This window comes from Carcharhinus amblyrhynchos, chromosome 13, assembly GCF_965287045.1.
Source record: "Carcharhinus amblyrhynchos chromosome 13, sCarAmb.v2.hapA, whole genome shotgun sequence".
NCBI classification, from domain to species: Eukaryota; Metazoa; Chordata; class Chondrichthyes; order Carcharhiniformes; family Carcharhinidae; genus Carcharhinus; species Carcharhinus amblyrhynchos.
The window spans coordinates 38686237-38703800 of NC_137336.1; the positions used below are offsets into that span (position 1 = coordinate 38686237).

Consider the following 17564-nt stretch of genomic DNA (forward strand, 5'->3'; position numbering starts at 1 on the left):
AGCTTTTGCTGCCTCTGTTAACCATATAAGGGATTTCCACAGCCCCTCAAATTTTGTTTGAAGAGGTTTCTCCTGCTCTGTTCTAAATCTCATCCTTCATTGCATAGGACTTAAGAGCAGGAGTAGACCATGCAACTGTTTGAGCATGCTCAGCCATTCAATAAGTCATGGCTGATCTGGTTGTGGTCTCAATTCCACTTCCCTGTCTGTCTCCAGTTACAGGGCTGTCACAATGTTTTTGTTGTTGTATTTAAAACTATCGTTCTTCTCAAGTAGCCAGACAAAGTCGCGGTGCGATTTCAAGATGATTCATTGACAACTGTAGCGCTGCAGGACTTGGACTAAGCCGTTCAGATCAGTCAGAATGTAGAATTCAGAAATACACAAGCAATTATAATTTCAAATTCAATTAATTAGTATGTACCAATAGAAGTTATCTCTCTCCATTTAGTTATTAAGATTACATCATGCATACATAAGAGTGTAATATCCTGTTAAAACTTGTGCATGTTATATCATCATGAAATTATAGTATTATCTCTGGCCAGTGGTATACCAGCCTTCCTTTCTGATGTTCCTTGTTCTAATGAGCGAACATGAGCTGCAGCTGCACATTGTGAATTAAATGCTCCTTGACTCTTATCTAGGTCTCCTTTAATCAAAACCTGTGGCTTTCACGCAGCTTTCATTGTATGACTGAGATTTTTAAACTTGTATGACTTATTAACATCTCCCATAACTCTTGACTCCTATTGTGGGAAATTCTTTCAGATGGCCTGATTAACGTAAAGATTAAATCTTTTCACTAAACATTTCATTTCACAAAGGCAAATAAAAAGTTTATTCAGTTCAATGAAATTCTTCAGTTAAACTAGCTGTATTAAAACATGGAAATGTTAGAATCAGAAACATTACAAATTAACAGTATTCAGACATGCATATTATTAGAACAAGACAAACCTCATTTTGGCCAAAATGGGAGATCAATGGTTCCACCAACACAACTAATGAGCTAGCAGGCTTTCCCAAAAGATCTGATTTCATATCAAAGAGCAGAATTGGTTATAGTTTACATTATCAGATTGTATAGCCCAGCACTTAATTAAAATCAATTTCATTCATTCACTGTTTTGTCAGTTGAACAATGGCATGTCCTTCAATCAATCATATTTTGACACCTTCAAATATTGATCTGTCATTTGTCTGTCTGTTTTACAGAGGTTCTCTCCCAAAATTGGCTTCTTATGATTCAGTAATTCTCTAACCAGTTTAAACTAGCTCTAATACCAAAAACACCTTTATCTTTTGATATTATCACCTGGCTTGGGTAATTTACATTGTTGCATAATTTGTATCTGATTTGTGCTGATATCTTTCATGAATATATCCTTCATTTTTACTGGCACGTTACAAATTCATTTCTTAGAGACATTATTAAGGTGTTACTTAAATATTTTGTATTATTGTCAAACCACAAATTAAAACAGTGCAGTTTTGGGCGCCGCACCTGCGCAAGGATATTTTGGCCCTGGAGGGAGTGCAGAGGAGGTTTACTAGGCTGATACCGGAGTTGAGGGGATTGAGCTATGAGGAGAGGCTGAATAAACTAGGCTTGTACTCGTTAGAGTTTAGAAGAATGAGGGGAGATCTCATTGAGACGTATAAGATGATGAATGGGATGGATAGGATAGAGGTGGAGAGACTCTTCCCGCTCAAAAAAGACAGTAGGACTAGGGGGCACAGTCTCAAGATAAAGGGGAGGCGGTTTAGAACGGAGTTGAGGAGGAACTTCTTCACTCAAAGGGTGGTGAATCTCTGGAATTCTCTGCCCGTTGAAGTGGTGGAGGCTGCCTCGCTAAATATTTTTAAGAAGCGGGTTGATGGGTTCTTGATAAGAGAGGGGATTAAGGGTTATGGGGAGAGGGCGGGAAAGTGGAACTGAGCCACAACAGATCAGCCATGATCTTATTGAATGGCGGGGCAGGCTCGAAGGGCTAGATGGCCTACTCCTGCTCCTATTTCTTATGTTCTTATGTTCTTAATTATCCTCATGTTGGGAATTTAGAATTAATCAGAATTCTCAACTATATTTTCATAATTCCTCTCTCAAAAATTTGTTAGCCTTGAATATGTTCGATGACACAATCTCCAGCATTTTCTGGGGAAGTAGTTTCCTCTGAGGAAAAAAAAACTCTTAATCTTAGTCTCTAAGACTTCTTATTCTTAAATCATGTTCCCTAGTTCTAGTCTCCTCCACAAACATCCTCCTGGTATCCACCCTATCAAATTCCTTCAGGGATCTTCTACTTTTTAATATGATCGCCTCTCATTCTTCTAAACTCTGATAGATTTAGGGCCACTTTGTTCTCTTTTCATAAGATAAGCTCTTCATCGAAGAAATGTGTCAAGTGAACCTTTTCTGTACTACTAATGCAGTACAGATATATTTTTTCAAATCTTATATCTGTAGAAAGAAGCAGACTGCTTCTTATCCTAATCTATTTGGCTTGATGAATAAATGTCCAATTTGTCAATCTTTGTGTACATTTGTCTTATACCAGACAGCCTGCTAGTTAAACAAAGCAAAATACTGCGAATATTGGAAATACGAAAAAAAAACAGAAAATGTTGGAAATATTCATCTGGTCTGGCAACATAAAAGCAAAACAAAAATGTTGTAATAAAAGGTCATTACCTTTTCAGGATAATGACCTTTTATTACAAGCTTCCTAATAAATCTGTTTTGTACTCGCTCTAAAGCTTTGGTATTCTTAGAATAGGGAAGAACTCAATAATGCACACACTACTCTTGAGGTCTTAGCAAGGCTTTATGTAAGCTCTCCATTGTCTCTATTTTGCACCCCTTGTAATTAAGGGTGTGACCTTTAAGGTTGTTTACCTCCAATTTCACCTGCTCTTCTACAGCACTAAGCCTATTCTATTCCAGTATAATTACTGTTTTTATTTTATCAAAGTGCATCACCTTCACTTGTAGCAAGTGGAATTCAATGCCAATTTTTAAATTTATTTCCTTTTTTTATCACTATCCCTTGGAAAAGTGCGGAAATATACAATTTTCTTCTGAATCTAAAAAGCTGACATATCTGGCATTGGATGGCATTGCCACTTTTAATTCAAGTAAATTTATTTCTTGTTTTCCGAATCAAGGCCCTTTGTGATGGTATCTTTTCTATTCTGAGTGTATATCGTCTTCTCTCTTCCCAAACAGAATCAATCACTTCTCCCAAAAGTTTGGATTTCTTGAAACTTTTAGTGAACAGCTTTTGGTTTTTAGTAAGGCCATTTCTAGATTTAATGCCAAAGTTTAGAGCCGCAAAACCTTTTCTTGGATCTTCAAAATATTGCAATTTAAAAATTGAATTCCTTCTTATTGCATCCTATCCTGTTCAGTAAGGCATTTGTTATTCTTGTAACTCGCTGAGTATTAACATTTTTTTCTCTGGTTATTTTCTTCCAATTATGTTAAATCTGTGCCCCTTGGTTATTGCCAACGAAAATAGTTTCTTGCTTACTTGATTGAAACTCATCAGAAAATTGAAATTATGTTCTGAAATTGACTGGAAGCGTATGCCTTTAATTTGCGTAGTAATAAATTATGTTGTCTTAATGCTTTTTTTTGCTGTTTAAATTGACAATTCTAGATTATGCTCACAAGCATTGTGACAATATTCTGACAGCAAAGTATGAATGACAATATTACTAACCAGAATTACTGATGTCTATTTTAGCAATCGGAACTGCGTATGCTATACTGAGTAATCCAGAGAAAAGAAAACAGTATGATCAATATGGAGAGCAACCACCAACTGTCCATAGCCCTTATGGCAACTATTCAAAGTATTACAGAGAATTTGAAGCAGATATTACACCTGAAGATTTATTCAACATCTTCTTTGGTGGAAGATTCCCCACAGGTTTGTGTTAGTATACTTCTGTACAAAAGTTTTTCAACTATAATGATCACAATGTGTGTTATAATAAATGTTCACTTGCAATCCCAGATTTCTTTAGTCCTAATCTTTCATAAAGCCAAAGATGTCAGCCGTATGACGTCGATGGGTGGAGCGAGCTGGTAAAATTGTGCAAGAGCCCAGAAATCAGTATTGCTGCATGATCTTACCAGAACTGAATTTCTGTCGAGAGGCTGAATAAATTATTTAATTTTATTCTAATATTCATTAACATCTGTTCAGTGAACCCAGTGCTCAATTCAGATTTTGATTGATTTTTCTTTCTGTTTGGAAGGAGCAAATTGCTAATTAAAATAACACTGGCAATCTTTCATGGGGCAAAAGCGCGGAGAGGCATGGAAACAGTCCTGATTTTCAAGTGGCTAATAGTCATAAATAATTTCTGAATGGATTATATTTAGTAGGCCAGACTTGGTTGATAGATCTGCAGTATTAATAAAGTAGAACTGCAAAACTACTTAATGGATCATGTGGCCCCAGCTAGACTTGCTGCAGGAAAAAAGATAATGGGTGGAATTTTACTCATTTGCCCTGCCATTGATGGGCGGAGCAAGCTGGTAAAATCGCACGAGAGCCCAGATACCAGGATCGCACCTGATTTCTCGGCTGTCGTGATCTTACCAGTACCGAATTTCCAGCGGAAGGCAGAATAAACAATTTTATTCTAATGTTCATTGACACCTATATAGTGAGCCCAGTGCTCAGTCATCTGGGGTCACTTGTCTTTATGGCTTCATCAGGAGTGGTTTTCTCCAGCAAGGAAAACACCTACTCCGCATGAATAGGCAACAGTCGTGTTGCCCTCGCTGGTAGAATCATTGAGGCCCCTGGAAGACTGAGGGTGAGGATTTGATGCCCCATGGGCACCTTGCTACTGTAAAAAGTCTGACAACACCAGGTTTAAGTCCAACCGATTTATTTGGTCGTAAACTCACTAGCTTTCGGGTTAGCCCCTTCGTCAGGTGAATGGAGAGTTCTGGCCTCAGACAGAGCATATAAAGCACAGACAGTTTACAGATTACTGATTAGAATGCAAATCTTTACACATAGACCTTGCTACTGCCCAGCAGGCAGTGCTGGGGTGGGGCCTGAAGGTGGTGTGGGCATGGGGCACATGGGTACAGGGCAGAGCCAAGCCGGGGCGGCCCAGATTTGGGGAGAGGGTGCCTGCTGCACACTGTAACAGATCAGTGGTGGGGAGGGGTGGTGTGCAATCGGCCGCAGGCCCCCATGACACCTGGTTGTGTGGGGGTAGAATGGTTTAGGCTGGCTTCAGCAGCTTCTGACAACACTGTGTCTAGCTTCTGCTGTTGGAATTACAGGGGTCTGCACATGCTCAATAGCTACTTCTGCTGGCCTCTGGAGGGAAGGCCAGAGGTGGGAGTATTTAGCACCATTTGTAACTCTTTGTATGATAATGTAGCATATGCTCACATGCAGCAAGATCTGGACAGCATTATGATTTGGGTTGATAAAGGGCAAGTAACATTTATCCACACAAGTCCTAAGTAATGAACATTTTGAACAAGGGAAGATTTAATCATCTCCTTTGCATTCAATGGCATTGTTGACACCAAGTCTTCCACCATCAACATCTTAGCAGTTACCATAGACCTGAATGTTAACTACATCAACACACAAATACTGTAAGCTGTAAGAGCAGGTCAATGCTGGAAATTCCGCAAAGAGTAACTCACCACCTGACACCCCAAAGTTTGTCCATCATCTGCAAGTCAGGCAGGGGATGGAATACTCTTAACTTGGCAGGATGAATGCAATTCCAACTACACAAAGATGTTCATCGTGAAAGTAGTCCACTTCACCGGCACATCATTCACCACCTTAATTATTCACATTCTGCTCCAAAAGCATTCAGTGGCAGCAGTATATACCATTTGCAAGATGCACACTACATCAACTTGCCAAGGCACTACCTTCCAAACTTATAACTTCTACAACCTAGAACATCAAGGGCAATAAATACATGGGAACACCACCATCTGAAGTTTCCCTTCAAAATACTCGCATCTGAGTTGAAACTATACTGTGGTCCTTTGCTGTCACTCAGTCAAAATCCTGGAAAACACTAACTGCATTTCAAGGAGGCAGTTTACCACCACCACCACCTCGAGGGCAATTATGGATGGGTCACAGACGCTATCCATACCAAAGAGACATATCCCGTGATCCAAAAAACTGAAATAAACATAGTACGTTATTACTTTAAAAAGTAAATGTGGTTTTGCAAATCTAGTGGTCTTAAATGAGTTTTGTTAGCTCTGGCATGACATTAGATAGGATGGACAATGTTCTTAATTCTGTGCATTGATTTTCATTGGGGCACAGCCTCAGGGTAAAGTATTGATTTGTACTGAGATGAGAAATTTCTTCACTGGGAATTGTAAATCTTTTTGATTCTGTACCCAGGAGACTGGGTTTCAATTGCTGAGTATAATATTCAGACTTTTTGGACTCTTGGAGTTAAGGAAAAAGGGATTGAGTTGGAGAGTGGAGCTGATGTCAAGAACCAACCATGATCTCATTAAGTGACTGAACATGCTCCAAGGGTCTTATGCCCTAATCCAATTTGTATTTATGGTCTTATAAATTTGCTTTGTGTCAGTTCTTTCGTATATTTTTAATAATATGGTTAGTTATATGTAAATATACTATTGACAAATCTAACACATGCTGTACAAATTGTGAATGTCAAGTTAAATATAGAAATAGGCTGTCTGATCTTGAACCATACTTGTAAATTTACTTGGTCTGGACATGAAGATAAATCCTATAAACCTTGACGATCCATAGCCTGAGACACCTGCTTCATTTCTGATTTTTGTCCTTCACAAAGTTAAAGTAGCACACTATGCCAACTTATTCAATGAGCATCAATTACGTCCTCCAAAACTCATCAGGCAGGGTAAAGCCCTGAGAACATTTTTTTTGAAAACCTTTTTCCAATGTCCCAAGGGAAAGGAGAGAGAGCTTATTTTATCGATGAACATATTGGCAAATGGCTAAAATGGAGGAAGTCAACTTGGCATTTGCTAACTAGGAACATAAGAGAACAGAAAGAATCATAAATACGAAATTATGAGCTGTCGCGTTAGACCTGAAGCTGGAAGTTAAAAACATGAATAGCTTTGTTGTTCAAAGTAGTGTTGGGGAAAAAGAGTGGTGCCAAAATCAAGTCAGCTGCAATGGAAGGGATAAAGTGGTTAGCTTATTTTTTTTCCATATTTTTGAGGAGAAAAGTGGATTCAGTTAAACAAATGATTTATTTATAGTTGTGTCTCTAGATTAATTTGCTGTCTCTGAATTAAAGCAGTATGATTTGATTCAGGCTTCACATCATATTTCTCAGCCTGGCTTTGAAAAGATTGGGTGGATGATACGAGAACGTGAGATCATGAAGTCTTATTGCTACATTATTGATTTATAATAGACATATAGATAGTAGGCAGTATTGGGCAAAAATCTAAGATCTTTGGACTCTTATATAACTGAACAGCACTGATAAATACAAGCAAACATCTGAGGCAGAAATGTTGCTGATTGCACATTCTGTAGGTATCTAATATGATTTACATTAATATGAAAATGTAGCAGTCCTTAAATGTGCTATTTCTGCATGAAAGTAAGGAACGATAGTATTATTTGTATTGTTGGAATTTATGATCTGTTTTGCACCTTAAAAGTGCTCGTGGAGTAAACTCCTGATGATGGTATCTTTTGGCCAGGTAATATTCATGCCTATACAAATGGAAGAACAACATATACCCACGTTTACCGTCGGCGCCGGCGTATGAATGACATGGTGGAGGAAGAAGAACAAGAGGAACAAACTCAGGTAGACATTAATATTTCTGAGGTATGATGTGAGATAGCAGATGTATGGGAACACCACCACCTGCAAGTTTGCCTCCAAACCATCTTATACTGACTTGGAACTAGATTGAGGTTCCTTCAAGTCAGAGTCCCAGAACTCCCTTTCTAACAATACGGTGGGTATAGTTGAACCTCATAGATTGCAGCGGTCCAAGAAGCCGTCTCACCACCACTTTCTTTATGGCAATTGGGAATGAGAAATAAATGCTGGCCCTAGCCAGCTACACCCATATCCCGTGGAAGAATAAAAAGTAATTGATGGTCAAACCTCTCCAGTTGGATGTATTTTGTGTGTTCAAATCTGTGGTAAAATGGTCTGAACCGTGCTGGGACCAGAGTGCTGGCGAATCGAGTAAAGAGGGCTGTAGACAGGGCCTTAAACTAATTAGGGGGGGGGAGGGTGCGAGGGTAGGTGACATTACGGGGTCTAAAGTGAAGGAAACGGTACAGGTAAGGGTAGAGGCCGAGGATGTCCCAATAATAAAGGGAGTAGGGGGCGTGGGTATGGTTGGTGGCATTACATCAGATAGGGTCCAGGTGAAGGCTGGGATGAAGGCACTTTATCTGAATGCACGAAGCATTCGGAATAAAGTGGATGAGCTGGTGGCGCAGATCAGCACAAATGGATATGATCTGGTGGCCATTACAGAGACGTGGCTGCAAGGTGACAGGGACTGGGAGCTGAATGTCCAGGGGTATCAAGTGTTTAGGAAGGATAGGCGGGAGGAAAGAGGGGGGGCGCGTAGCTCTGCTGATTAAGGATAGCATCAGGGTGGTAGCAAGGGATGATATTGGAGCCAAGGAGCAGAAAGTGGAATCGTTGTGGGTAGAGATTAGGAACAGCAAAGGGAGGAAGACGCTGGTGGATGTCGTCTATAGGCCCCCAAATAATGATCTGGAGGTGGGGCGGGCTGTTAACGCGCAAATAAGTGCGGCGTGCAGGAATGGGACGGCTGTAGTTATGGGGGATTTCAATCTGCATATTGATTGGTCGACCCATGTTGGACGCGGTGGGCTCGATGAGGAGTTCTTGGAATGCTGCCGGGATAGTTTCCTTGAACAGTGTGTGTTGGAGCCAACGAGGGAGCGAGCTATCTTGGATCTGGTGTTATGTAATGAGGCGGGTAGAATTAGGGACCTTGTGGTGAAGGATCCTCTTGGGGAGAGTGATCATTGTATGGTGGAGTTTCTGGTGCAGATGGAAGGAGAAAATGGGTTCCTGGACACGCGTCCTTTGTTTGAACAAAGGGGAGTACGGTAGGATGAGAGAAGAATTGGCGAATGTGGACTGGGGGAGCGCGATGGAAGGTAGGTCTGCTGAGGAGCAGTGGAGGATCTTTAAGGAGATCTTTCTTGGTGCTCAGCAGAAATTTATTCCGATGGTTAAAAAGGACAGTAGGAGGAGAGGTAATAAGCCATGGATAACAAAGGAGGTGAAGGGAAGTGTTAAATTAAAAGCGGAGGCGTTTAGAGTAGCTAAGAGTAGTGGGCGAGAAGAGGATTGGGAGAGGTTTAAATGTCAACAAAGATTGACAAAAGTTGATAAAGAAGGGTAGGAGAAACTATGAAGCTGGGCTAGCGCTTAATATAAAAAAGGATAGCAAGAGTTTTTATAAATATATAAAAAGGAAGAGGCTGGCTAGGGTGAACGTTGGTCCCTTAGAAGATGAGAAGGGGGACTTAGTGGTAGGGGATGGGGATGTGGCTGAGGTCTTGAATAACTTTTTTGTTTCTGTCTTCACGGAAGAGGACGTGAATAATTTGCCGGGTGTTAGAGATGGAAAGGTGGTAGGACTGGAGGGTCTTAATGACATTACTGTTAATAGAGAGGAGGTGCTCAACAGACTGGAGGGGCTGATTGTGGACAAGTTGCCAGGACCGGATGGAATGCATCCGAGGGCTCTGAAAGAAATGGCAGAGGTGATAGTGGATGCCTTGGTGGTTATTTTCCAGATGTCGCTGCATTCCGGGGAAGTGCCGGAAGATTGGAAAACGGCTAATGTTACGCCGTTGTTTAAGAAGGGCGGCAGGCAAAAGGCAGGGAATTATAGGCCGGTTAGTTTAACGTCTGTTGTAGGTAAAATGTTAGAATCCGTCATCAAGGAGGAAATAGCGAGGCATCTTGAGGAGAATTGCTTGATAGAGCAGACGCAGCACGGTTTCGTTAAAGGGAAGTCGTGTCTGACAAATTTACTGGAGTTCTATGAGGATATGTCTAGGGCAGTGGATAGAGGAGAGCCGGTGGATGTGGTCTTTCTGGATTTTTAGAAGGCGTTTGACAAGGTACCTCAAGAGGTTATTGCAGAAGGTCAGGGGACGTGGAGTTGGGGGTAGGGTGTTAGCGTGGATAGAGGATTGGTTGTCAAATAGGAGGCAGAGAGTGGGGGTCAACGGGTGCTATTCGGATTGGCGGATGGTGACTAGTGGAGTGCCCCAGGGGTCGGTGCTGGGGCCTCAGCTATTTACCATTTATATAGATGATCTGGAGGAGGGAACCGAGTGTATGGTGTCGAAATTTGCTGATGACACCAAGATTGGTGGAATGGCAAATTGTGCGGAGGGTGTGGAGAGTCTGCAGAAGGATCTAGATAGGCTGGGCGAATGGGCCAGGAACTGGCAAATGGAATTTAATGTTGGCAAGTGCGAGGTGGTCCACTTTGGTAGGAGTAATGGTAGGAAGGATTATTACTTACGTGGAGAAAAACTGCAGCAGGCGACGGTGCAGAGGGACCTCGGGGTCCTTGTGCATGAGTCGCAAAAACCCAGCTTGCAGGTGCAGCAGGTGGTCAGGAGGGCAAATGGGATGCTGGCCTTCATAGCGAGGGGGATTGAATATAAAAGTAGGGAGGTCGTGCTGTGGCTGTATAGGGCATTGGTGAGGCCGCAGCTGGAGTACTGTGTGCAGTTTTGGGCGCCGTACTTACGCAAGGATATTTTGGCCTTGGAGGGAGTGCAGAGGAGGTTTACTAGGCTGATGCCGGAGTTGAGGGGGTTGAGCTATGAGGAGAGGCTAAATGAGGGGAGATCTCATTGAGACGTATAAGATGATGAATGGGATGGATAGGATAGAGGTGGAGAGGCTCTTCCCGCTCAGAAAGGATAGTAGGACGAGGGGGCACAGCCTCAAGATAAAGGGGAGGCGGTTTAGAACGGAGTTGAGGAGGAACTTCTTCACTCAAAGGGTGGTGAATCTCTGGAATTCTCTGCCCGTTGAAGTGGTGGAGGCTACCTCGCTAAATATTTTTAAGACGCGGGTTGATGGGTTTTTGATAAGAGAGGGGATTAAGGGTTATGGGGAGAGGGCGGGAATGTGGAACTGAGCCACAACAGATCGGCCATGATCTTATTGAATGGCGGGGCAGGCTCGAAGGGCTAGATGGCCTACTCCTGCTCCTATTTCTTATATGTTCTTATAGCCGTATGATTTTACCTCTTTACTTGAATCTGAATACCATCCAGTTAAGGACAGTGTTGATGAAAAATCTATTGTCATAAATCATATGACCTTTTATGTGCAGAAGAACTGGGGAGTTGAGGTCTTTTATTTTGTAACACATAATAAACAGGGTGATTACAGAAAGGTCTCCACTCTAAATAACCAGTCTGTGATTTATGTATTTTTTAAAAGCATAGCTGCATTAGTAAAAGGATCTTTGCTGATAAAGCATGATTTATGGAGAACAGGGAATTGAGATGTAGTGTACATAATGACTAAGCAAAGGAGTTAGTTGCTGAGAAACAATATTATGCCATTGGGATTAAGAAAATGCTGAAAACAAGATTTCAGCCATTGTGATTTATGTCAATTAGATTCCTTAACTAACTACTTTCTTTTTTTGCACATCTTGCAGGGAAACTATTCAATATTTTTGCAGCTGTTGCCGGTTTTTATATTAGTACTTGTATCACTTGTAGCCCAGTTGTCAGTGACCAATCCTCCTTACAGCCTTCACTACAAACCGTAAGTTCAATGTTTTTAAAATGTTAATGTACTAAACCTTTTTCTTCAATCAGTTTGATACATTCTCACCCAAATGTAGAAAGAAATTGAATTGGGAAGAATTGGACTATATGGCCATGATTTTTAAATTGAAATTGGATGTAAGAAATGTATGGAATCCTTGTAAAGACATTGCCTAAGAAATGACTTTTTAACCATGCTACTGGTAAATAGTTCAGTGCTAACAACTTTATTTGAATTGTTTGTTTAGTGAGCAGATTTGCCCAACATTGGGTCTTGCATTATCGACCCATATGTCAATGATTCAAAGTTAAGTGCAATTTACATTAATAGATTGATTCACGTGTTTTTGGATAAAACTATTCCATTTCTCTTAGAATACATTCTACTTCATTGAAAAACCATAAATATAAAAAGGTGCAGTATGCACCTTTACCAGCACCTCACTACGCATATAGCTATCTTTTGCATGAAATCATAACTAACCTTCATATCTAATCATATCTAACCTTCTGTCTGCTCAGGTGGAGTCTTTTTCAAAGGAGACCTGGACCGTCTTCCTATGTTCCATCAATATTCACTCCTTAACTAATAACGCAAAATTAATTTGTTATTTACATCATATTGTTTGTGGGACATTGTTTGAAATTAGTTATGTTCACTTACAAAGCAATTGTGATGAACTGTGCAAAAATTCATTTTCTTGAAGTACTTCAGAATTTTCTGAGAATGTAAAAGGCTCTATGTAAATATAATTTATTTCCTTTATTTACGCAAAGTTACAAAGGAAGCCTGGCTGCAATTGGCACAAATTCTTGAGGCAAGAGGGGACAAATTAATCACTCAAGCTTCCTTTTTCTAAGTGCTATCCGGAATCGTACCCTCAAAGTAGATGTGTACAAACATCTGGAATAGGATGAGCTTTAGCTGTGATGAACCCGTCCGTCAGTCACTCAGTTATTCCCAACAATGATTTTCTCAGTTGATACAATGTCGACAGGAGGACTGGATGTGCTTGTAAAATGCTTTTTTAATGTGCCTGAAGACGAGAAGGCTGGTGGTGGAAGGGAGATAGGATTTCTCTAGTTAAGTGACAACACTCTAAATTAAAACATAACTTGTTAATATGTATGAATTAATAATTCATTTTTATAGTTGTACAACTACAAGAGGGCAGAATTGCATATTAATTACAATGCGGGATCTGGAAAATATCATAGATTCCCTACAGTGCAGAAGAAGGTCATTCGGCCCATCGAGTCTGAACTGACTCTGCAACAGAGCATCTTATTCAGGCCCTATCCCCGTAACACCACACATTTACCTTGTTAATCCCTCTAATTTATACATCTTTGGACATTAAGGGATAATTCAGCATAGCCAATCCATCTAACTTGCACATCTTTGGACTGTGGGACGAAACTGGAGCACCTGGAGGAAACCAGTGCAGACACAGGGACAATGTGCAAACTTCTCACGCTGAGAAATCGCTTTTGAAAGCTGGGTACGGGTAAACTTAGAATGAAAAAATCTTGCTGATCGTTAGAGTGCTGGCCTTAATAAAAAATGCCACACAGTACATGCTAATGTGCAATTACGTACAAAAAAAATCCCAGTGCAGATGCATTTTTAGACAGCAGATCCAGCAGTTGGCTTGCTTGAAAAGCACAACATAAAATTGCCAACCATAAGAACTAGGAAATGTGACATTGTTGTACATCTTATTAATTCTTGGATTAATCATAAATAAGGATTGTACCATAGATGTTTTACTTGCACAGCAAAATTAGCTCTTTGTGCATTGTTCTATAGAATCCAAGCAGCAGCCAACTGTTTAAAACACCTGTTCTAATTATTCAGGTCATTGGGCCATATTTTGTCCAGAGAAACTGAACGCTTAAAAGTAGAATATTTTGTTGACAAAGGATTTGAGAAGGACTATCAAGGCATAGCACTGCAAAACATGGAAAATAATATTGAGAAGGACTATATTGATCACCTTCAGAGTAGCTGCCGGAAAGAAAAACAGCAAAGTAAGTATACATTTAAAAGACTTGATTTACTAATGAAAGAAAAACTTAATTGCATTTTTTGTATTATGACATTTTTTAAAATCCAGAGACAGCCAGATCTACAGAGGTAATCCCTCTGGCTGGCTGACTGCAAGTGAAGGCATTTGGAGATAGAATTTTACATTTTAAACTGTAATAGGTTTTGTATGCTGAATGCTTTCAGATAAAGAACAATATGTGTATACCAAGCTGAACCAGGTGAGGGAGCTCTGTTACCATTGGTAAAAATACAGGATCACAATCTATCGGTTGAAAGTAGCTCTGCTAGCATAAACTGTTGAAGTATCATTGACTTCATGGCAGATCTTTGTGCCACAGAAGTGCCATGTAATGATCATCAACAAAAGGCTGTCAAACCATCTCCTCTTGAGGTTCAACAACATTCCTATTACTGAAATCCCCACCAACAAGATCCCAAAGATTGCAATTGCCTAGACATAACCACACCAGTCGTAGTTGTTTCTACAAGAGGTCAGAGGCCGAGTTCAGCAGAGAACATCTCCTGACTCCCTGAAGCAATGCACAAATCAGAAATATGAGGGAATAATGCCAACTTGCCTGAGTGCAGTTCCAAAATCATTCCAGAAACTCAACACCCTTAAAGACAAATTAGCCCTCTTAGTCAGTACCCTACTCACCACTTTAAGTGTTCACTCCCTCAACCACTAATATAATGACATTAGTATGTACCATCTACAGTTTGCAGCAATTCGCTGAGGCTCCTTTACCTTCAATATCATAGAATCATAGAATCCCTACAGTGTAGAGGGAGGCCCTTCGGCCCATCGAGTCTGCACCGACCACAATCCCACCCAGGCCCTACTCCCATATCCCTACATATTTTACCCACTAATCCCTCTAACCTAAGAATTCTAGTACACTGAGGGACAATTTTATCATGGCCAATCAACCTAACCTACACATCTTTGGACTGTGGGAGGAAACTGGAGCACCCGGAGAAAACCCAATATGCAAGACTCCAGGACTAGAAGGACAATGGAAGCAGAACCATTGGCACGTCACCCCCTGCAAGTTCTCCTCCAAGTCTCTCACATCCTGACTTGGGTCTAATTCACTGCTCAAATCACTGAAGCTGGGCTCAAGTTTTGGAACTCCCTTAATTGCACTGTGAGTCTACCAAACCAGATGGGCTGCAGCAGTTCAAGATGGTGGCTCACCATTACAACATGGGCAACACTTGCTGGCCTTGCCAGCAATACTCGCATCCCATGAAGATTTTTATAAACAGTAAACCTTCTGTGATATTAGGGTAGAAGGCCTGATTAAATGTAGCACAATTTAAAGTTTTGTTTCAATCCCTGACATAACTATTGGTGTAGATCAGTGGACAATGTGTTCCTTAACCTCTGTACTTAACTTTCTATACTCTGTTAGTTGGGAAACAATAGTTTGGATGGTCTTATTCCTCCTCCTCTAAACTCAGATGGCTCCTATAAAAAGAAGTGCAAAACAAATTGTTCTCTTGTACTTGGGCTGAGCTCACAGCTATCAATCCATGCCAATTCATTACCATAGAACATAGAATTAGTACTCATTACCACCCAGGCAGTGTACTCTGGTTTATTCTAGTCCTACAGAGAAATCTTTCATTATAGTCAACTTATTCTGTACTTGTATTCTTTTGCACCACAGATATTACTCATATGTTTCTTTTTTTTGCAGAAACTGATCTGCAGAATTTGGCCACTTTATACAGGGATGAGCGCCTGAAGCAGAAAGCTGAATCTCTTAAGACAGAGAACTGTGAAAAATTGTCCAGAATTGTTGAACTTCAAAGGGGAGGATGACAACAATTGTATCACAAAACCTGGAATAAAATCAGTGAAGAATATTTTAAAACTGTTAGATTTAATATCAGAAACAAAAATACTTGAAACCTGAATGCATTTTTAAAAATGTTTCCATTCATTTAGGGTGGTTCTGAAGGAGAAGCCATGACTGTGTTGTATGGGATCATTGGCTAAATTTATTTTTCGTAGCGAGCATTAATTTTGCGATTATTCTTCTTTTCGACTTGAACATGAGGTACATTCATTTCCTTACAACCAGAATAGATCATTTTAATTAATTCCTCTAACTCTGTTTGTCACTCCAGATCTAGTCTTGGTGTTAAACTTGAACATTTTCAACATAAGTTGTGTGGGTTTGTAGCACGTATCACTTGCCAACTATAGGGAGATTTAGTCGGTGGTGGCTCAAAGGTATTTTCATTTTTATAGACATTTTTATATATTCTGTTAATTCTGAAACAATAATTTGGATGGCCTCTCTTAACTGAAGTAGCTTCTATCAAAAGAAGTTGCGATTACAGTGCAGTGTATCATTAATAATGTACTCTATTCCAGCCTTTTGTCAATTTAAGCATTTGGATTATCACCATAGATGTGATGAAATTACCATATCTGAAACTTAAAAAGTGTTGCCTAAATCAGATGTTTTAAGTTTTTTGCCATAAAGTAGGTTTGCAGTATGAAGTAGTGCTGAAGTACCAATTGAAGGATGGGTAGTTTTGAACAGAGATTCTAATTCATTATACTCCAGAAAGTTCAAAGTCAGTACTTTTTCTGCCTTTCTGTTGCTGAGTAAAATGCTTAAAAACAGAATATCTAAGTAAAAATAATTGTGATATTTTGAATAAAGATAAAGAAAGAACAAAGATCTTTACTCTCTTTAAAATTAACAAAAACAATAATTAGAGTTTCTTTTAAATATCCAGAAGCCCCATTCACAAATGACCATGCAGAATGCAAATTAACTTTATATTAGTTGCATCAATATTTTTTAAATATGGCCCCAGATCTGATACTTGTAAATGAATTGCATATGTTGGTATTATTTAATGTACACAATTGGAGTTAGATTTATTGAAATCAGTTAAATAAATGATTGTGAAATTGCATGCTGTAAAATATAAATTTAAGTGGAATAAACCCAGTATAATTTTCTTAGTTGAATCATTGTGCATTCTGAGAAGACTGTAAACAAGTATGACCAATTTATAAGCATTGTATAATATCAAACTTCACAATTTTGAGACTTTGTAGATGCTGAATTAAAATTATTTTTCAATGGTGATAATTTTGTCAGTAAAAGCTATTTGACTTCTGATGAGCTTTTCTTTAAAAATCGTTACCAAAAATGTGTATTTATCAAAGCTGTAGAAAAGCTGGGATAACAGTGTTTAGCACTGCTGCCTCAGTGTCAGGACTCAGATTCAATTCTGATCTTGGGTGACTGTGTGGAGTTTGCATGCTCTCCCTGTGTCTGTGTGGATTTCCTCCAGGAACACCTGGAGTGTTTCCTTCCACACTCCAGAACTGATTGGGTTAAGTTGATTAGCCATGCTAAATTGATCCTTTAATGTCAGGGGCATGAGCAGGGTAAATATGTGGGGTAATGGGGATAGGGCCTGGGGGGGGATTGTTGTCAGTGAATGGTCTTCTGCACTGTAAGAATTCTGTAATTCAAAAAAGGAGAGCTGATATCTAATTGGTGGGTTTAGATGTATAAAATCTACTCAAGTCCCCAACGGTTGCAATATCAGCCATGAATAGCTACATTAGGCAACTGATGCTGACCATTTGTTGTCATCATTAGAATGAATTTTCTTTCATCTTTATAATTGAC

At 39.8% G+C, this 17564-nt stretch overlaps 1 protein-coding gene across 2 annotated transcripts in view; it reads left to right on the top strand.

The window, feature by feature from the left end:
• The window catches only part of LOC145351852 (dnaJ homolog subfamily C member 18-like), a 28097-nt gene extending 11091 nt beyond the window's left edge, over positions 1 to 17006 (top strand). For both annotated transcript variants that reach the window (XM_080201560.1, XM_080201561.1), the window contains exons 4-8: positions 3750 to 3935; positions 7736 to 7845; positions 11735 to 11844; positions 13705 to 13877; positions 15600 to 17006. In XM_080201560.1, coding sequence (XP_080057686.1) covers positions 3750 to 3935; positions 7736 to 7845; positions 11735 to 11844; positions 13705 to 13877; positions 15600 to 15724 — 704 coding nt within the window. In that variant the 3' untranslated portion in view covers positions 15725 to 17006. The remainder of the gene's footprint in view (positions 1 to 3749; positions 3936 to 7735; positions 7846 to 11734; positions 11845 to 13704; positions 13878 to 15599) is intronic.
• The last annotated feature ends 558 nt before the right edge of the window (positions 17007 to 17564 follow it).